Source organism: Fundulus heteroclitus, chromosome 7 (assembly GCF_011125445.2).
Source record: "Fundulus heteroclitus isolate FHET01 chromosome 7, MU-UCD_Fhet_4.1, whole genome shotgun sequence".
In the NCBI taxonomy this organism is placed as follows: Eukaryota; Metazoa; Chordata; class Actinopteri; order Cyprinodontiformes; family Fundulidae; genus Fundulus; species Fundulus heteroclitus.
The window spans coordinates 30,790,453-30,812,997 of record NC_046367.1 but is presented as its reverse complement, the minus strand read 5'-3'; the positions used below and the strand labels follow the sequence as shown (position 1 = coordinate 30,812,997).

Sequence of the window (22,545 nt, the reverse complement as noted above, 5' to 3'; positions counted from 1 at the left end):
ACCAGATGAAAATGTAAGTTTTGCAAGGATCAAGCCAATACCACAAATTAATCTGACAAAATCCTTGCAGCTGCTTGAAGAAGTCTTAGGATAAAAACTGTCTTCACTTTTTATGGAATTTGGAAAACTTTTGCGGGCGGATAAGGGAAATGTTATCTAGTCAGGATGTGGCATGCTCAAGACTCAATGGTCTTTCACAATCAAAATGTGGTTAGTTCAGGGTCGGGACACTCACTCCGTTTTTATCATCCTATACCCCACCCACCCCCCTCCAAAACAATTTTTTTTTAGTTTAACTGAACAGCACATTGCAGTTGGAAAAGATTTAAAAAAAATATGTTTCCATTCTCTTTTCTTTATGCCACAAAAACATGCCTTTTTAACCGGGGTGTGTCAGCTTTTAGTTTCTGTTTTTCCATGTTCTATTTAGTTTCTACATTTTATTCCTACTTGCTTTTCTCTGTTTTTTCCCCCCTGTATTTTAATCATGTAAAGCACTTTGCATTGTCTCTGTGCTGAAATGTGCTATATAAATAAATTTGCCTTGCCTTGCCTTGCCTTTTAGGAACCAAAGTACGCCAAACCAATGCGGTAGAACACTAGCAGTTTTATACCTTTCATTCGAATAGTAATGCGGAGTACAAAACATGGGGGCATAAAAGGTAAGAGTGTACAAAATACATGTAATTTCTTCAAGTTGCAACCCAATATTTTTTCTAGATATGACAACATACAAGAGAAAATAGGAAGCAATGTGACAGCAGCTTTGTGCTCTTCAGCTTAAATTTGCAGTCCAATGGATACTGAGTCTGGCAAAAGCTAAAGAGATTTGAAAAAAGTCATTGGTCAACTGTTATTTTAGTTTCTGATGCAAATGCAGACGAAAGTTTCTGCCTTGCAAAATATAGATGTTAGTGTGAACGAGGCCTCAGTATTCAAATGTGTACTAAGGTAATAAACCAAATAAAAGCTGCCTTTTGTTTGTTTTGCATTACACGGTATTCTGCTCAGTCTGAAACTGAGCAAAAGGGAATACCACTTGATCCTTTGTACTTGGGTTCAAATCTTAATAGATTAAACAGTATCAAAAAAAGTATCCACAAAAGTCACCTGTTTAGATTTTCAAAATAAAAATCCCTTTAGTTTAAGCCAAAAGTTCAAGCTTTTTTTTTTTCTTTTTTTTTTACTCAGCAGAAAAACAAAACTTGATTTACTTGAAAAGAAAGGAAAACATCTCCGTTGGTTAAATGTACATATTTGGCTATTTTTGAAGCTGTTCCCAAATTAAACTGAGTTTAAGAACAAGAGAAAATCATTATGGTGCAAAGCTTGTATAACAAAAAAGAAAAACCCCGTAGGGACATTAGAGTGGTGTTTAATCTTAATTATTTGGGGCTGGCGTTCAGTAGCCTTTTGATGTGTCACTGGTTAGATACATTTGAGATAAATGGGACAATCAACACAGGAGCTTTGGAGAACTTGACGACATTCTGAGATGGTAATTCAGCTATGTGAATTAGCTGTTTTAGAGTATAAAACAGACAATTCATATAAAACATGGAGACTGTTGGCACTCAGTGACTGGAACTGGACACTCTTCCTTTACCACAAAATGCATGATCATGCAGACATTTTATCTGCAATAAATGCATCAGGTTTTGGTATGAAACATTTTGTGATGTGCATAATAATATATGAAGAAAATTGTTTGTTGTTGGTTTTCAGAAATATGTCAGCAACAGGGCATTGCAGCTCCTTTGGGCACGACGGAAACAATAATTCTATTAAAAGTCTTTGTTTCTCCAGTTCAAGGCTGACAGGTGTGTGTGTATCGTTGCTTTATCCTGTTACATAACGTGCAGGTAGGTTGCCTTGCTGTCCACTCCTATTACGTTTTTGGCAATGCATCTGTAGAAACCCGTGTCCCTATGAGTCGGGTTCTGTATCACCAAAGAACCATGAGGACTCAGGTAAAGGTTGCCATAAATACGAGGCTGATCCATCACATTCAACTTTGTCAGGTCCGGCGTTTCCCAAGTAACTGTGGCCCGCGGGGCACCTATGGTCAGGCACGGCAGCTCCACAGCAACACCCCTTGTGGTGTAAGTCAAGGGAGAGGGGCCCGTTGTGATGCGTGGAGGGTAAGCGATGACGATGACAGGAACTGTGATGACTGAGACTGTGGAAGAGACAGGACTGTAGAGCCTACAGGTGTAGCTGCCTCGATCAAACACAGACACCTGTCGGATTATCAGTGTTCCATCTTCCTGCACCAGGTAACGGCCCAGGTCACCACGGTCGCCCCTGGATAGCATCTGGCCACCAGGCGTTGTCCAGGAAACAGTGCTCCGGGTTTGAGAGGCAGGACAATGCAGTCGGAGCGTCTCTCCATTGATGGTGCTCACTGGAGGGGTTGTTCTGGTGTTTACCGTGGTTTTGGAGACTGAGCCAGAGGACGGGGGAGAGTTGACAGAGTGAGGCGTGTCTGGCATACCGGGGCCCCTTTGCGAATGCTTCAGAGTCGACGCGGCCCTTGAGAGTAAAGACTGAGTTGCGTTTAAACCTCCTGTCCGAGACAGATTTTCCTCCTCTCCACCTTTTTGGGACGTCACATCCACCCATGGTTCTGAAACTTCGAGCTGGACCCGCATTAAAGCGTCACCTCTTTCAGTTTTTACTAAGCACATCAAAGTCCCGCCGTCACTCAACCGTACATCACGAAGCTCCAACGAGCCGTTCCGGTGCACGGTGAGTCGGCTGCCATAGTAAGGGGCTGGCAGCATGCCGTTTCCAGGCAAAAGCCAGGCCAAACGAAGTGGTGGGTAACCTTGGTATGGGCATGGCAAAATGACAGTCTGGCCTTTAACTGCTCTCTGCTTTGATATTTTCCCCCCGCCGAGAGTTGCGTCTGAATTACCACTTGAAGAAACACTGTTCCCTCTGTTATCAGTGTTCCCACCTAAATGACTGTCCCTGCTGAAAGCATGTCCTCTTAGTGTGCTTGTACCAGCTCCATTACCTGAATAACTACCATTGAGGCTTTGGCCGTGTGTTGAAATAACAGTCACCCGGTTGTTGTCTCTGCTGGTATTAGCGTCATTACTTTTCTTAACTGCAGTGACTTCATTGTTATTCGTCTCAGGATTTCTGTCAGTGCTTTCTCCTCTTCCTGCGCTTTGGCTGTGATCTAAATTACCACTTCTACTCTGAATGCTAGGTGTGTCTCTATTTAATTCAGTACTGTCCATCTTGATCCCTGTGTTCTGTGCCTCATTTGCCCCAAACCTTATCCCAACATTACCCTGCTCTGTTGTAAATCCTTGCACAGGACTTTTAAATCCATGTTGACTATAACTTCTTAGAGTAGGATTGGAGCCACTGACTACTGAGTTGACATTAGTGTTTGGAACAATGTTTCTTATTCTATTGTTTTCACCATTGCTGTTATTGCTTCTGATCTTGCTTGTAATCACAACATTAGATCCAAACTTATTATTTCTTGCCGTAACTACGCCATGACTGTTTTCAGGGTTTTTTGCATTCCACCCATGTCCTTTCTCCACCTGTCCCGTGATTCTATGGCTAGAAGTCTCTACTTCCAAGCTCACCACCATGCTCCGTACACCAGCCGTGTTGCTTGCTCGACAGGTGTAATTTCCCGAGTCAATCCTTTGGGCCGAACGCACTTCCAAGATTCCATCTGAAACTACCACAACGCGTTCAGAATAAAGGCCAGATCCCAAACTCTGTGGTATAACAAGGAGCGCTGGGGAAAACCACGTAACCGTCGGGGCGGGATCTCCCGTGGGCCGGCAGGGAATTGTGGCCGTTTCTCCCTGCCGCACTTTGATGTAACGGTGGCTTCTGTCGTCGGTGAAACTTGGTGGAGTCGTCCTCACGGCCTTTACTACGACCTGAAAATATAAACAATAGCATAGAATGAACTGTTTTTCCTGTGTAAAACATTATGTTTTACAATTGCATTTATCTAAGCAGAATAGTATTTAAAAGAAATCAGGTAACAGAGTTTGATACCTTCATGGTATCTTGTCCTGCCAGGTTGTCAGCGAAGCACATGTACTCTCCTTCTTCTCCCACACCGACTGCTGGAACCAGTAAGGTCCCGTTGTTAAAAACTGTAAGTTGCCGTCTTTGACCCCTTCTGTCCTCCTCAAACAGCACACTGTTCACGGTGGTTCCATTTGGTAAGGTCCAGCGCACAGCAGGATGAGGCAATCCAGATGCCTGGCAGTCTACCTGTACAGGATCCATATTTAATTTAAGGTCATTTTTCACATTTTTTGTTTGGATGAAGTAACTCTTCATACTAAATAACTCTGGTAATGTTTTCGGTTTACTTCCACATACATATGAAATAAAGACAACTCATCTAATCAGTTTAATTTGATTAACATAAATGAAAAATAGGGCAACACTTTTCATAACAATATAATTTTTTTTGTGTTCAACTTGACATTATTTTTCACAGAGCATTTTAAGTATTAATGCGTGCATCGCTGTTCCCTTAAGGCAGCTGTTTGTGATTCACATAAGCCAATTATGTAACTTGCCTGGTTTTTACATCTTTAAAAATGAAAATCTTGGGATTTAGCACCATTTTCACCAAGAGAATTATGCTTCTTTTTGACAGAAATATTCTTACACCTAAAGAATGATTACCGTTCAGTGTAAAAATGCCCTTTAATACTGAGACACACACTTGTATTTATTATTCAAAATAGATAACAACCACTTACATTAGTGACACAAATGGAAGCATCATAAATACTCAATTGCATGTAAACAAAATGATGCATTTCATTATCTCTTGGAAGTCAGAATTTTGAGTTTACAAGTCAAAAAAACCTGTCTGAAACGCACACTGTGTTCATTTTTTTTTTTTTTTTAAACACAGATGTTCCATTAATCCTTACCATAAAGTCATTAAAGCTGCTGTGTGTTTGAAAGCCAGTGATGGCTACAGTAGCAAACTGTATATTTTTTAATTCTGTTAGCTTATATCTCATTAAATCCATTCCATCAGTGCTTACATGAAGAATGTGCTTGAATTCGGTGTCGCAACATTCTGAGATCAACGAACATTTGAGATGAATGGGATGCAACATTGATCTTGATCCTGTTTTTATATTTAAAATTCTTGGGTTATGTATTTCTGTAAGATCTATGGATTAAAAACAGCAGCTTATATTTCCATGTCAATAGATATGTTTCCATCCAATTGTTATGCACATTTCTAGCAAATTTTTAAAATATTGCAAAAAAGAAAATGCGAATTAGACATGTTTCCACTGGTTTGGAGTTAATTAACCAGGAAAAGCATAAATCTGTCAGAAGTAGATGTAACACATGGCTGTGATGAGCGTGAAGTAGAAGTTGCAAACTACCATGGACCACACATCTTAGAAAAAGGAGAAGCTATGGTTTTAGTAAACCTATTATTTAATCATTTTTATTTAAATCAAAATGTTTTTTTTTTTCTAAAACCTTTCTGGTTTACATCTTTAGTGCAATGCAAATGTATATTTGAGAGGGCAAAACTCCTCCTTAATGTCTAGCAATTTACAGAACTACTGTATAGTTTGTTGTTGCTGAGCTGGTGTAAACAGGTCTTTAGATGCATCCCTTTTGATTCTTGTGTGATTATAAAAACTATTTTGGGTACTATTATGAATAGTTTTTTTAAATATTAATTGTTCATGGAGTAATTCTTTCGGTGGAGATTTATTATGAAGAGCTGCAATAACTGAGAATGGTTCCAAAAGTCAAACACACAGCCACAATGAAGGCCATCCTAGTAAAAAATGACAATGCTTTGAGTAGGTAGGTAGATAAAGGGAAACTGGCTTTAATTTTACCTTTAGTGGTTTCCCAAATGACACCATGTGATTGACCGGCTGTTGTGGCTCAATCTTGGGAGGCTGAGTGGCCACAGACACGCGCAGAATGCGATAATCATCAGAAACCTTGTTGCGTGCAATACACAGGTAGTCTCCGCTGTCCTTCTCCGTCACCGCCTGGACTGACAACGTGCCGTTAGGATGCACCTTTAGACGTCGGTCAAAACTTAATGTCAAACAGAAACAAAGTCATCCAGACAAAGATTAGAAAAGGTCATAAAGTTAAATTAGATACATCAGTAACACACTTTATTAAAAGAATGAACAAAATGTTCTTACACACTGGCCGACTGTACCTGTAGTTCATGTCCACTAGCTTCTTGGTGGGGGTCCTCCATATAATGGTTGGGGCGGGGTGTCCAGTCACAGAGCAGTAAAGATTTAAAGTCGCCCCATAGTTAACAGTAGAGGTGGAGGGTGATGTGGAAACAATACGGGCTTTGGTGAAGGGGGAGACAGGCTGGGGGTGCAAAACAGATGGGTTTTTTCTTCCATCAGGGAAAGAAGAAGAAGTTACTCTTGTGTTGTTTACACTGGGTGCTACTTTGGTGGTATTTGTTGGCACTGTGGAAGGTGAGAAAACAGAAAAGGGATCTGCCTTTTTGATGTTGGCAAAGTGCGATGGGTAGGCTTTTACTGTTTTATTGATTTTTGGAGCTGAGTTAGAGGAAGAGTTAAAAGGGCTTGGGCTGATCGACAAGCTCCGGGATCTGTCAGAGGGATTTACAGGAGAGAGTTTAGTCAGACTGAATGCATCCGAGGGTTGGCCAGGGATTACCGATGAGCTGGCTTTGTTGAGAGACGAAGAATTAGAAGTCTTTTTGTCTTTTGCCTCCCCATCTTGAACTTCTACGCTCACTGTCCTCTTAGAGGTCCCTACTGCATTACTGGCAGTGCACTCATAACTTCCCGCGTCCTTTGACCCAGCGCTGCGGATATGCAGCGTCCCATTGGGCAAGACAAAGAGGTTTCCATGAAGAAACTGGGATGGGCGAACAAGCGTCCCATCAGGAATTCGCCAACGCAGAGTTAGCTTTGGGGACCCTCGGGCAGAGCAGTGAGCATAAAGAGGCAAACCTACAGCTAAAACAAGGTGCTCCTCCCTGGGTTGCTGAATAGCCGGCGGCAGTGAGGACACATAGAGACGCACCGAGGCGCTGGCTGCTCCAGCTGAGTTGGACGCCACACAGCGATACAATCCTCGGTCAGTGGGTAACGCTACCAAGATGTTAAGGGTTCCATTTTTGTCCACCCTGATTCGATTAGAAAAGGGGCTAGACGAGGTGAAGGTGGAACGATTAGGCAGGACCCAGGAGAGCAGAGGGGCTGGAACACCGTCTGCTTGGCACTCCAGCTGAACCTGTCCACCCTGAGAAACAGTGACTTCCCTGTACGTCATCGGCTGCATATGAGGAGGCCGAGTCCAAACTTCTAGGGAGGTGATCAACCTGTTAGAAAGAAGCAGCTTAAAATCGGCAAACATATGTAAAGGTCCATACAATGAACCGGGGACGTATATAAAGACACGCAAAGAGTAGTTGAGTCAGTGAAGAACAACAACAAAATAATTTAGATCACATATAGGTAGATTTTGCATTTGTCTGCTTGGAAAATATAAGTCTGTTTCTGATTTGCAGTAACGACATGGATATGGTTTATTCCACCCTCTTGAACATTTTCACATTTTTTCACCTTACAACCACAAAGTTCAATGTATTTTATTAGGATTTTTGAGTTAGACTAACACAAGGTAGTGCAAAGTTGTGAAGTGAAAGGTGATGGATGCTTAAAAAAATATTTTTAAATAAAAGTCTGAAAAGTGTGGCATGCTTTTGTTTTCAGCCCATTTGAGTTAATACTTTCTACAACGACCTAGTATTTCGGGGTACATTTTTACAGGCTTTTAGGCACTGGACATTTTGCTAGTTCTTCTTTGCAAAGTAGTTCAAGCTCAGTCGAATTAGATAGAGATGATCTGTAAAAAGCTATAGTTAATCCATGCTACAAATTCTCAAATTGATCTATTTCTTGATTTTCTTCATGGATATGGAGGAATATAAGAGTTCTTATGGAATACGTTTAAAAGTGACTTTTTTCTTGACAATCCTTTTAAAAAATATTTATGGTGAGTTCATTGGTCTTACTATTTGTTCACTATTGTAACAAACCTCATCACAGAACAGTTGTATTTATAATAAAAATAAATAACATGTAGACTAGCTCTAATTTTTTTAGTTAAGTGACATCGGAAGGTAATTGGTACCAGTGGAGTTTCCAAAAAATAATGTTTTATTGTCTCAGTGACGTTTTACATTCTAATAAAATTTGTCATCTGCATTTAACCTATCCCTCAGGGAGCAGTGGGCTGCCACTGTGTGGCACCCGGGAAGCATTCTAGCGCTAAGGGTCTTGGTCAAGGACCCAAAGTGCAGTCTGTGGGATTCAAACTGAGAAATTTACAGTCTTCCCAGGATGCAAGCACCCTGCTATAACCACTGGGCCACCACTCCCCCATTATTTAGTGTTGTCAGAGTAAATGGAGTTAAATGCAAATGTGCAAAGCCACACCATCCATTCATCCATCTTCTAACTTGTCTATCCCTGTTTGGGTCACGAGGGGTGCTGGTGCCTGTCTCCAGCTGTCAATGGGCGAGAGGCTGGGTACACCCTGGACAGGTCGCCAGACTATTGCAGGGCACAAAGCCACACCATTGTTATATATTTAAATAAATAAGGTTTAAAATCATAATTCCCCTTCCACTTCAAAATTATTTATTACTTTATGTTGGTCTATCACATAGAATCTCAATATAATACAATGAAGAAGTTGATGTAACATGACAAGTCAGGTTTAAGGGGCTTTAAACATTGTTGCAATCACTGTATAAAAAGTGTATTTTTTCTGTTGCTTTTTTTTTTTTCGATTATAATGTATGTTGTGGTCATCCAGACCAAATCAGAAACTATCCAGACAAGCTCATCAACATTCATTTCTAAAATCGGCATCCCCACCTGTCACGGCCCAGGAAACTGCTTGCACTGCAGATATATGTTCCCCTGTCCTGCACCTGTACATTCTGGATAACAAGGGTGCCGTTTGGCAAGACCCCAAAACGCTGAGCCCTGGAGTGGATTGACATCACCGCTCCTGGGAGAAAGTCAAAGTAGTGAGGCAGTAAGGCAGAAAGCGAAAACAGTAATGAGAAGACAGGGGTGAGGAGTACAGAGACAAATTTGGAAAAAGTTCCAGAGTGAGAAAGGAGAAATATGGGCACACTGAATGGCACAGCTTGAAGTGAAGTCAGTGATGCAGTGCAGAAAATGTTCCATTACTTGCTTTCAGTATTTTTCCCACAAGGCAAGCTAGAGAAAAGCCTATTATGTGCTTGCCAGTGTATAATGTTAGGTGTAAATGGCATTTTTATATCACAGTAAAATAAGTCCATATTTACTCTGCTGCACTAAAACGTGTTGCAGGTTTAAGTGAATTGAAAAATTTCTATCAAAGAATGAAATTCTGAGATTTTATGGCTTTCTATATATTAATGGAATTCCATGACAAGCCTGGTCTCTGATTTCAAAACTTCTGCAGGAAAAAGTCTGTGGTGTGGAGCACATCCATGCTTGCATCCATGTCTTCTGTTAAGTATGTACCTGTAGCAACCTTAGTCCATGTGATCGAAGGTTTTGGCTCTCCTTGTGCTTCACAAGCCAGCCTTGCTGTGCTCTCTGCCGGTACTGACACAGTTCGGGTGTGAGGGTCTGCAATCCTTGGTCTGGATCTTGCAATTGGAGCCTATGGTGTGGACAATGAAAACAAATAAATGTGCTAAATAAAGCACTCATAACAGTTCACTAGAATCACATGGGTCTTGTGTGTGTTTACAAATAGAAAACAATCCTAAATTGCTGTTATACAACAAAGAAAATGCACCATTGTAAAGCATGGTGACAAAAAAAGAATCTTTGAATCTTTTCAAAGCAAAAAGCAGAAAGGAAATGTCTTTAAATAAAAAATACACCAATCTGTTTTCTTAAGCTAAGATCAGAAAAACATTAGGGATAGCCATATACCACAGTTTTAATATCTTTGTCAGTAAGGTATGACAGAAAGGCATTAATCCACAAACTATCACACCAATAACATAAATTCATAGATGCAGACAAATCCACATAATTAATGCATGGATAAGAAAGCAGGTAGTGGTTAAATTCTGAATTATAATTGCTACTTTTGAGGCTGAAGGATCAGTATACGCACGTAGTTAACTGTGCAATGCTGATTTATTGATTTACATGTGTAGCATATGATCATTTACTGGTGACTCCCTTATAACTGGATGTTCTACAGGCAGCCTGAATTTATTTAGATTTTAAGGTTGCACAGCAATCAAAACATTTTAAATAAGTGGGCGCTTTTGTCCAAGACAACTTCAACTTTACAAAGGCTGTTATATGATAAGATAGTCTTTATTGATCTCACATTGGAGAAATTCACTTGTCACATCAGCTCAATAGTCAATAGTCAGTCAATAGTCAGGAGAAGGTGCCAAAAGTAGTATTGAGTAAAAATGTTTTTTTAGACATATAAAAAAGGACAAAAAAATTCAGATTTCAGCTGCATTTACTTGACAGTAATAAGAGAATGAAAAGTGACCACACTTACAATAGAGCACTTGCCTGTTGACAGGCAGTTATCAGACACACAGGTAGGGCCTAGAATTCCTGATGTTGTTCGGTGCAAAATTAAACACTATATTTAACGTTATAGCGCTGCTGAAAATATTATTTGGCCTCTGGCCTGACATTTACTTTAAAAAAGGGACAGGGAGAGACACTTTGGTATCACACCAGCTGAAAACACTTGCCTCGTGTTACAAAGAGCATCTGTGCATAACGCATAGCATACACGCTTTGTACTGATGAAATTTGTGATTTCCTAGCCTTGTCTAGCTGTTTACTGACATTTGTAAGATTTATTGAAAAGAGAGAGGGGAAGTGGCACAGGCAGCTAGAGCAGACACACCAGCAGGTAGATAATTTACAGGCACTTTTAATGTTCTACAAATTGGACCAGTTTACTTGTTTCGTTTCACTTAAAATCTCAAGTATTTCCCCCGAAGGGAGGGAAAAAGCATGACCACAAACATTTTGTACCAGTACCTCTCACAATAATGTGTTGAAAACAGAAATAAATATACAATATTTTGTAATTACAGCATCCAGGCCAAAACTGTGTAGGAAAAGTCGCCTCTAGTAAAGGAGTTGTTTTCATGCAAGCAGGTTTTACTTGGTAACTAACATTACAAACTTATGCATGTAGAAAGCTAAATATAATGATCTATGATGAAGAGCAACATACAAAATATTGAGTTACCCTATTAGATGAGATATGTATTCATTGTGTTAACTAAAGAAATATTTAAGTTAAATATATCCTACTGTTTTTTACTTTAATTTATGTATAAAATAGCTGATGGGGCCCCGTTATTTGGCTTCAGCACCTGCCTCCAAAAATGTCTGTGCATGTGACTGGCAACAACAAATAGCAAGAGGTCCAGAGTGAATACAGATAACAATAAATTGATTAGGTTTTGTACTGCTAAGCAGGTAGTAATATCATACTACATACACATTGTTATAACACTGAAAACTCTCTTTATTACATCATATGTAAAATCAATATCTGGGCACAACCAGTAATATAGTCAGTATTTTCATTTCAATTTCTTTGCCATCAATCAAACTAAAACAAACTCTTTCAGACTTCTGGATATTCATTAAGGATGAAGTATCTTAAATAGCATAAGACCAAGCTCTTAAATTATTATTTTATCCCTTACAAATTTTTTACCATGTGTTTTTCCTCTTTAGATCTTAGCATGAGATTAAAAGAAAATCCTTGAAAGAAGCGAATAGTCATGAACATCATGACTGCCAGACAAATTTTCTTTGTGCAATCCAGATAAGCTTTTGCCCCCATGGGTTTCACAGTTTTGCATGTAATTTTGTATATTTATTATTCTCTAGGCCAAACTGTATCCTTTAAAATAATCTTAATTTGTGCTTCACATAAAATTGCATATTTTATTTCAATATGCATTTAAAGAATTATTAATCAAATGAAAAACTCAATAATGTAGCAACAACAAATGTGGAACATTTGGAATAATTTAAAGAACCAACAAAAACTATAATTTGTACAACTCCTTTTGGCTGCAATTACAGAGGCAAGTCAATGGCACATGTCTCAAACTGGTTTACACAGCTAGTCATAAGTCCTTGATCATTATTTGGAGAATAATGCAGACCTCTGCAGCCCCTACAGAGTTAACATAAACCCTGTGGCTTAGAAGGGTCTCAGATCTGTGGGAAGTTTTTCCGGCTTGGCTTGCATGAAATGGTGAAGGACTATGTCTGGGTAGTTTTGCAGATGCGCCGAACCCTTTTTATTTTTGGATGATGGGTTGAACATAGGTCTGTGAGATGTTCAGAGCATATTGATTTGTAATCTAACGCTGCTTTAAACTTCTCGACATTGTCTCTGAAATGTGTGGTGAGCTTTTTATTTTTCATTTTGTGATAATGTTTGTTCCCTAACATTCTTTAACAAACATTATCCACAGGTGGATTTTATTGATTAGGTGATCTTTTAAGACAAATGGTTGCAGCAAATTTTCTTCAGGCGTATCGACCGGAAATCGAATCCCGGTTCTGTCAGGAAGGGCATCCGGTGTAAAAACTCTGCCAAGTCAATGTGCAGGTTGTAATGACTTGATGGTGACTCCTAAATTAAGGGAGCAGGTAAGAGGTCTTACTTACTTGCCACCTCCCCTCCCCGCCCCCAACATTTCTCTTTTACTGTTTGAATGCATTAAGTGCATTACCCAGCATCCCTTTTTTAATTAATAAATATGGGTTAATTTATAACATAACAATGGTCTTTAACAACTAGAATGTTTCAACATCAACACACTGTTTTAGCTATATAATATTAACAATATAAAGGGCTTTTAGCCCGACTTATACCTGCAGTCAACTTTTAACTAGCTATGATCCTCATATGGCAAAAAATAATATTAAGCCATTAACATGAATGATAAACTTCAGTTATGCAACGATTTGTACTTTTTTTTACGAGGTTATAATTAGTACTCATACTACTGACTGCAGGTACAGACCAAACAGCAAGTGAGGCTGTTGTCAAATTCAGAAGGCTTGAATTTTCTGGACAACAAAAGGTTTTCCTGCGCCAAGAAAACCTGTTTTCCACCTTGTATTATTTCACTTCCACTTCATTACTATGCTGATCTGTGAAATGAAATGCCAATCAAATACGTATCTAGTTGAAACATGACAATTTTCACAAACTGTATGTTATGTGAAACAGACTCACCCTTGGAGTAGCAGGAAGGGACGAGGAAGGCAGATGAAACCGGCTTCTATGTGAATCCGGAATGATATTAGCTCCATGGTTCTTCCAATCAACAGGAGTTTGGCTCTTGTTTTGACCATCAACAGGGTGGCCAAACTGCCCAGTTACTTCTGTGTCTCTTGGTAATGCTTTGGTACTTGTCACTTCCATTATGGTGGTAGTAGACAAAAGCATATTAACTGTAGATTCCTTTATGGTAGTTGGAGGTGCAGTGGCTATAGCACTTTCTGTAGTAGTTAGAACTGTGGGTTTAGTACTGATTGACGTGGTATTAAAAGAGGGGGTAAACGTTTTAGGGATGGCATTTATTGAGACTGGAGGACTACTGTGTCTGGTGGGAGGATTCAAAGGGATACTGATCCTTGTAATTATTGGCCTGAAGGTAGTGGTGGAGGTCAAAGTTGGAGATGTAGTAGAGGACGAAGTTGGCATGGTGCTTGGAGAAGCCGTTGAAGTGGAAAAAGCTGAAATCTGTCTGGGAGTGCTGGATATTGGAATGATAATAGGAGTTGAAGGAGACATGGTGGGACTTATTATAGCAGCTGGGGTTGTTGTGGGGAGAGTGTCTTCATTAGTCGTATAGGCTGGTGTACTTTTAGTGCTGCCAAAATAACTAGCTCTCTTGGGAGCAGCTGAAGAAGTAGTTGTGATTGTTGCCGCACTGGTGGTGGTTGAAGATGCACTGAGAACTGAGGACTCAGTGAAAGAATGAGTGATAGAAAACTGGGACTCGCCCAACACATTCGTCTCCAACTCCTCGCTGTGTTTGCTCGGGGATCTCTCAGCATGTTTGCCTAGGGTTGTTTGTGTTGCTGTGTGAGGCTGTGCAGCCTGTTTAAATGCCCTAATATCGGTTTCTGGCACATGCGCCTCTGAAATGTTAATAGTGGAATGAGTGGGTGCTGGTGTGCTGTTAAAAGTAGGCTCCTCAGTTATTTGTTTCTTGCCTGAATGAATCATTGCGTCTGTGTATGTGTGTGGGGTTGCAGGGGAAGGTCTCAGTGGGGGTGATGCGAAATGTGAAATGGTAATAATGCGAGCGTCTGAAACAGTGGGTGATGGAGGCATCAGAGTCACACTATTTGGAGCAGTCCTAACATAGTGTCTCGGTAGGAGCATACTAGCTGTAGATGGCACTGCTGACATGGTCAACAACATCGGGATTGTCTCTGCAGCTGGGGTGAATGTCAATTTCTGGGTCATCGGGTTTACCGGATCAAAGTGAGGTTGCAGTGAGGGTACAGGCTGGATCCTCGGCCTGTTAATTCGCCTCCGTTGTCCGATTTTCCTGCGTGTGATCCAGGGGCTTCGAGACCGAGAGTTTGGGATTATGTTGGGAAAGAGTCCCTGCTGAGGATTCTGTAGCCTGGTTCTTACTGGGCTTACTTTAAGTCCTTGCTCAGGCAACACACTTGATTCTATAACTATTTCATTTGTTCCTGACAATGGATTAAGTGTGATGGGCTCTTTTTCTGTCACATGGTTTACTGGTGTTACTGTGTGTTTGCTTTCTTTCTCTGTTTGTGTTTTTGTGTATATTTCTGAATCCACATGTTTGTCTGTGGGACTCTCCATCACATTTTCTGTCTCTGGAATAGTTTGAGTTGCTTTTATTGTCTGAGTAGCTTCATAAGGAGGCTGAATGGGCTGTGGTTGTTCTTCTTTTACATTAGCATCGTCAACTGAAGATCCTTCGGTCTCTGGTTCCTTTTGTTTGCCTTGAGCATCACTTCTATTTGTGCCATCAATCTTTCCCTTTTCTCTCATTTGTTTATCTTTGCCTTCGTAGATAGGTTCAGTTGTTGGATTTCCTCCTGCAATGATTTGGCCGTTGGTGCTGTTTGCAGTCTTCTGGCGAATCTTTGCCAAGAGTTCAGCCCATTTCTGAGGGTCTATCCTGTTTTTCTTAGTGGTTAATCTATGTCTGTTCTGAAAGCGGTGTTTCTTCTGCTCAGTCAGTTCTCCAAACCTTCTCGCGTGCCCCTCTCTTATTCGACCGTGTCTTTGCGGCTTTTTAATTAGATATTTTCTGTTTGGGAATTGTTGAAGAGATGTTGGCTTTCTCCTTTTATCGGTGGAAGTTTTCTGATCTTCGCCGTCTTCTTCATCCCCCGATCCTTCATTAATCTGCCAAAAACTGGGGGCTGGTATCTTTGTTGACCTGCCAGCCGCTGATTGAGGTCCTCTGGGAAATGGGGTCTCAAGGGCAGAAATATGATGTGCTTTTAATAACAGCTGTGTGGACATAGTGTCACTGCCATACTGGTTGACAGCAATGCAGCGGTAATATCCTGTATCCTTCTGAGTGGTTGTAAGTAGAGAGAGACTACCATTCGAATGCACTATTCAATCCACCTGATACAGCTAATCCTTGCCATACAACATTTCCATTTGGCAAAATCCAATTTGCCAAAGGTTCTGGTGAACCAGACAGCTTACAGGCCAGAGTGACAGCATCTCCAATGGTTCCAGTGATAGGAGGTCCACTTAGCTCACTTGAATATGGAACAGATGAGTCTTTTACCACCAGACGTAATGGAAGAACATCAAAATCTCTTCCAGCTCTGGCAACACAGTAGTAAAGCCCACTGTCAGCGAGCTGAGCTCTTTGTACAAGTAGACCTGAGGCTGTCACCTGGAGTCTTCCATCTACACTGCTGGAAGAAGTATTAAGTTTAGATCCATCTGGGAGAATCCATAGCACACTGGGATTACTAGAACTAAGAAAATCACAAATTAGATGTATGTTTTTGCCTGCTACTGCTGCTACTGCTGAGTTAGTATGATTTTTTAAAATCATTACCCATGAGGGAGAAGCAGGGGAAGATAGTGAGGGGTTAAAAGTTATGTCAGGATGAGCAGAAACTCTTGTTGAGTACACAAGTTTAACGTTATGCATGTTAGACTGTGCTCTGTCAAGCCTAATGCTAATTGCTGACTGTAGTAACCATTCTGGTTTGGCTTTAACAGAGGCTTTGACGCCAGTGTGATAATATCCATCTGTTACTGGTGTCTGCTTGTAGCGGTAGGCCAGTGCCGGCGCTTTACTTAGCATGATCTCCCTCTCAAGGCGAGCAGCGGTTTCACTGTAGTAAGCGAGAATCCTCCAAAGTTTCTCGTAGTTTTGTCCCACTATAGGGCAGTCAAGGGAGAGAGACAAAGCAAGTGGAAGAGGCGAGGAGGAACTCCAGGAGAGATCTGGAGGAGGAACAACGTCCGGGGAGTCAGTGGAGTGAGTTATCTTGCAGCTCAGATCGACGCTGTACCCTTGTTGGTCAGACAGAACCAGAGAGACATTGCCTAAAGGCTCTCTGAAGTTCTCACTTGGCTGGATTTCTATTGTGTCTGATTGCAATTGTGTTCCTTTCCCAGGGAAGTTGATGATTGGTGATGTGCATGGTAGAGCTGTCTGCTCAAGCAAACCCTGGCCCTGGAGAAAGGAGGGTGATGTACAAACTGGACACTGAGGACCACCAGGGCACTGTAATAAACCTAATGAGAGAGAGAGAGAGAGAGAGAGAGAGAGAGAGAGAGAGAGAGAGAGAGATTATCTAAGCAAATCTCGCACATAGATGGATTTCTTTGTTGTCATAGATTTAAATACAATTAAATTTGAAGCTCTAGCATTTAGCACAAGTATTATTTTATATTAGGGTCATTGATTAGTCACACCAGTTCATTTCAGTCATTCATTACCCCTTTTTGTCTCTTGCTAATTTACTGTGGTTGTTTCGTCTCGAAAATCACAATGCATCACTTTATAATCACAGCACAATCATTAGCCTTTATATCAGCTGCCACACATCAGTGCTGTCATCATGTATTAGTCATGGCAGGTTAAGCCTGGCATATCAATGGCGCACATTTCATGGTTCAGCTTTCTTTCACATCTTCATAAAACCTACAAGACAGACTGGAAAGATGAGAGAAAGAGGCAAAAGAGGATGCATGTGTGACATAAAAGATGATCAAGGGCATCTGTGTAAATTAGATCTGTCAAAAATCTGGTTTACCCACAACTAATGGATTGGTCACACATTTTTAGCTAATTATGATTGCTTTCCCAATTTTCCCTTTTAATTTTCTAATCTACATTTTGTCTTCTCAATCGGACTCAAAGACGCAGCATTATCATAAAACTTTAGATAAGTTGAAGCATGGTGTGAAAGAGAAGCTTTTTTTTTGTAGACATGGCAGTCACCTGGATGAGCAAGACTCCACGAGAGAAACCACTTCATCCTACAGTCACAGCTCCAGGGATTAGCCTGCAGGACAAGAGTCTCCAGCAGAGGTGCTGTGGTAACACACTCTTTATGCAGGGTAGTTAGACTGTTGTTGGAAAGGTCTAGATGTCTAAAAGTAAAAGACATGGGCTCAATCGTTTTTCAAAGAACAAATAAGTTTAACCTTTATAATCACTAATTGTCTGTGCATATGATTCCATTTTGTTTTCTGATAAGCCTGCATAAGAATGACAGGAGAGATTTATGTGTGCAAACAGTATGCATTATGCAAATGTATGCCGTGCATGTGATGGGTAACTGTCACAAGCACCAGTAAGTTTGTCAACTTTTATACATTTTAGTTGTCAAAGCTTACCTCACTGTAGAAAAGTAATACGTATTTAATATGGAGAGCGTGCACAGAGCGTGAGGGTGCAGCTGATGCAGCCTGTTGCCTTGCAGACGGAGCAGCCTGAGGCTAGGCAGCTGGAGCAGAGCCCGGGGGTGGATGTGCTGGAGCAGGTTGTGATCCAAGTAAAGGCGCAGCAGTGATTTCAGGCCAGAGAAGGTCAGAGATGAAGAGATCTCTCTCAGCTTGTTATAGCTCAACTTTAGTATCTGCCAGGATGGTAGTGGGGGGGAGGAAGCGAGGAGTAGAAATTAGAAGAACAGACAACAAGGCTGATTGAAAAACCAAGTCTTATGCAAGGGATTATAAGTCTTTCAGTAACGCATGCTTGGAAATTGAATTTAGAACAAATGGGAGAGGGGATGAAGATGAGAATTGGAATAACAACTCTTTCTTGGAAATGATTAATATTTTAAAATACACTTCTTGCTGCTCAACATTTTACAATTTGAATCTAAGAAGTTGCCTAGAGCACACAATATATTCACGCTATGAGTATAGGACCAAAGCGGGGCTGGCTAAAAGGATATTCTAGCTCTGGTGGTGAAGATCATTTCAAATATACAGTTAAGCTTTTAATCCAGAACCTAAAACTGTTAGAAAGCCATCAATATTCCAGGCACATATGAAGATTTCACCCAAAAGCTTTCATGAAACCAAATGTATTATAATGATGATAATAAAAAAAAAAATAAAATAAAATAAAATAAATAATAATAATAATAATAATAATAATAATAATAATAATAATAATAATAATAATAATAATAATAACAATAATAATAATAATAATATTCCCCTTCCCTCCAGGAAAGCTACTTAGCTGGAAGACTTTCAGCTGCTGACAGATTTAGCATGTGAAGATGTCAGCACATGGAAATATGGATCCTATTATCCCAGGGAGGAAAATATATCAGCATATGCCTGGAAGATGAAGGGTACAATTGCCTGTGTAATATCAGTTCCCCGGGGAACAGCTAATGCTGGCCTAAGGTTGCCAGTGGAGTGTCCAGTATGTTTCCTGTCACTAAAATGGGAAGGAATGATGACACCTAAATTATGAATCAATTTTACAGAAATCAGAAAAAATGTGCTGACACAGGGGAAATGGAAGCATCTAGATTGTTAAAGCATTTTGACAAACATGCTATGTATTGATAATCCCTGCCTAACCAAAGTTGTAAATTGAAATCTTTTCTGACAAGCGGTTTAAGCTTGCTCATCTGTCACAGTCAGAGATCAATGCAGGCTTTAAACTAGTAGAGTGCAAATAGATTTTCTCAAAGCTCAGCTTTCTTTAAAACACCCTTCTTACATGAATGGGCGTGCCCTCTCTTTCATTTCTCCTGTATACAGTGTCATTGTCCAGCCATGCTGTTTGGACACATTTTCTCACAGCTCTTACATACTAAAAATAAGCAACGTTAAACTTGTTAAGGACAAATGATGGAAAACCAATGTTTTTATTGTGAGGGAGCGTGTTAATGGTGACCCACAGGCTTTCCTGTTCTGGGCAGTCGGCCATGTCACCCAATTTAAACACTGCCATTATTGTCATTCCTGGTATGGAATTTAAAAAAAATAAATCACTTTTTAAGTTCTAGCTGCTGAGATGGTAATTCAGTCAGTTCTTGTGTAGACATCTGTTACAATGCTACCGATAGTTGGCTAGACGTTACACTGGAAGATGTGTTCAAAAACTATCAACATGTGAGCTCATTGAATTGTGTTAGCTGCTGCTTAGAGCAAACATTTGTTATTGTATCCTGCTGCTCTTCTTGCTGATTACCTGGAGGGATTTCATATCTTTGAATACACCACCGGGAAGATGTTGGAGGTCATTGCTGTGCAGCATCAGAAGCTCCACCCTCTTCAGCCCAACCAGCGACTTGTCATGAAGTCTGCTGATACTATTAAATCTGCAAAAGCAAAAAGGCAGCAATGATACACTGAGTCATATTCATTTTAATAGAGGGCAGACTTTCTTGTAATCTTAAAGAGCTTCTGATCAATCCATTTTTTTTTGGGGGGGGGGGGGGTTTGAAGCATTTCAGAAACCCCTTAGAAATTGTTTAGCATTTCCTTCACACTTTGGCTTCTTTTTTGTCATTTTTATTCTGTACACTGCCACTTTTAGGGCAAGGTTTATTGTTCAGAGAGATTCACCACCTTGCAAATGAGGGCCACTTCTGGTTGCTTTTTCTGGATTCCTTTTCTGAGCATAGAAGAGGCGAAAGAGCAAAGATTTGGCCATCAGGAATATGCCTCTCTGCCCTGATCTCCCTGATCTGGAAGAGTTGTGTTAGTTTCTGTCCCATTGCTTCATCATGAGCCTTGAATTGCTCTTACCCAGAAGCCAAATTGCCAATATAGTCCCTACCAGCAACCAAAACCTCGGACAACAATTCTGATGCAATTCTTTGGGGGATTCTGGGTGTTCGTAGGGAGTCAGGACACCTCGGCGCAGATCCAAAGTATACTGAAGGTATGCTGGAGTAAGAACATGTTTTTTTTTTATTATTATGCTATTTCCTTGTGTTCGGCATACAGAGTCTTCTTGACAACAAAATGTTGCTGCTATCCAAACTTGGAGAACCAGAAGATGATGACTGGTTGCATTTGTCCCCATTTCTTTGAATACAAATCTAAAGATGATGAGTTTTAAGATAGAAAATGGTATCCAGCAGCAGCAAGATGATTCTCAACACACTATTCAAGAAAAACAGTAGATGATCTGTTGAAAGACAAAGTCCCTCAGTTCCTAAAAATGAAATTAATTGCTAGTATTTATGTAAGGCATTGCTTTCAAATGAAATGAAAAATGCACACATAATACTCCATGCATTCTTTTTGTCCTATCTTTTCTAAATTTCTTAAGGCATGGCTGTTGTTATCAGCCAGTTAAAACATGAGCCAGGTTGCAGAATAACTTTGAAATATTGAGAAAGCATGGAACCTTTATATCAAGACTGACTTTTATAAAGAAAGTCTATTTACGTGCAAGCAAACAATGGAAAGAATCAGTTTTGGTCCAAAACTTTTTTGCATATGGGATCTTGATTTAACTCAAATTATGAAACATAATTCTAAGTCTTAGGGAGCGCAAACTAAACAGGAACTATTTAGCTTGGAATGTGTTAGGCGATCACTAAACTATGTTTTATTTTAATGCAATTTGAATTGAATTAGACTGTGTTATTGCATCAGAATCTGGTCATATGGTTGTACAGAACTTCAATAATTAACTTGATTTGAAGTGATGTCGCTATGAATTTGATTCTATGTGATTTTTTTATGACAGTTCTGTAAATTGCTTGAAGATGATATTTGGTGTTGTTTGGAGCTATGTAAAAAAAAAAAAAAAAAAAAAAGTATGTGTGTTCTCATACCCTAAATTTATCCGTCGCGTATGCGCAGGCAGGCCAGGAGGGATAGTAGGCAGTGAACGGAAGGTGCAGTGGACTTCATTGGCCTGGTAGCAGTTACAGCTTCTGGGGCAGGACTGACCCCTGGACACCTCGAGTGTGAGCACCAGAAGTGCCAGCAACGCCACTGGTGCAGACCCCGTCTGATGCATCTTCACCCACAGGGAGAGAAACTAAACTCAGATTATCACTGCCAACAAGGAATAGGATGTCAAGATTAATTCAGACAGACAAGTGAAGTGCACCACAATAACCTGGAGTCCCTATGGGAATCCCCCTGTTTGTTATGCACACGCTTATTCAAGAAGCTGATGCTGATTTAATATGTCCTTAGGTTTACAGTTAGCTGTGTTGTAGCTAATGTCAGCCCACATTATTAAGGAAGAACAAAGATATCTCAAATGTGGCCAAGTAAAAATAAATAGAAAAATAAATGAGAAATTGTGAATTTCACAGATTGCCAAAATATTTTCAAAAATATGCAAATAGTATTTATTCATTACAAACAGCAGATTATAATTATACTTTTCTTCAAATATACGTAAAGTGCAGCACTTATTAGTCTGACTAAAAGTATACCAAAACATGCTTGTGCAAATTCTCAGTTATCCAGGTCATCGCAACACCAAACTAGCTTAAATCTAACACCTATTCAGGAGTTTCAGAAAGAACTGAGCGAAAGTCCAGTTGCCTCATATTTAAGCCTGTTTGCTATACCAAACTATGTAAAAAAAAATGTAAAGTAAATAAAAAATGTCCACAGTAATACAATTAAATACATCAAACTAGCCATTAGAGTGATTGCAATACGTGATTATGCTCACGTGACAGCATATTTTAAACACAATATTTTCCCATGCAGATTCATCCAAAGCCCTTGAAAATGTCCTTAGTGGACCTCTTACAGTCAGCCAAAAATAAGCTCTTGTTTTGCCTGTCAACACATGTCAAAACTCCTCAAGTGAGGATGATAATTTGTACAAAAGTTCAGGCGCTTTTTAAATAATGTATAATTAATTCATGGTTATTGTGATGTTTGAAACACTGAGTGTGGTGGAAACAGCTCTAGTCAGGAGACAGTATTTTATATATGGTGATTGTTTGTTGACATTGTTTATTCTCTCCCCAGTCTAAA

At 40.0% G+C, this 22,545-nt stretch overlaps 1 protein-coding gene across 1 annotated transcript; it reads right to left on the bottom strand.

Annotated features, from left to right (window-relative positions):
- Window positions 1-1,718: 1,718 nt before the first annotated feature.
- On the bottom strand, window positions 1,719-21,562 carry LOC105931848 (matrix-remodeling-associated protein 5). The gene is given in 12 exon segments (XM_036139479.1): window positions 1,719-3,914; window positions 4,036-4,257; window positions 5,877-6,084; window positions 6,215-7,366; window positions 8,931-9,066; window positions 9,573-9,714; window positions 13,315-15,699; window positions 15,701-16,845; window positions 17,555-17,706; window positions 17,953-18,194; window positions 19,775-19,904; window positions 21,375-21,562. Coding segments are annotated over 12 exon segments (8,169 nt in total). The 3' UTR covers window positions 1,719-1,847.
- Between the last annotated feature and the right edge of the window lie 983 nt (window positions 21,563-22,545).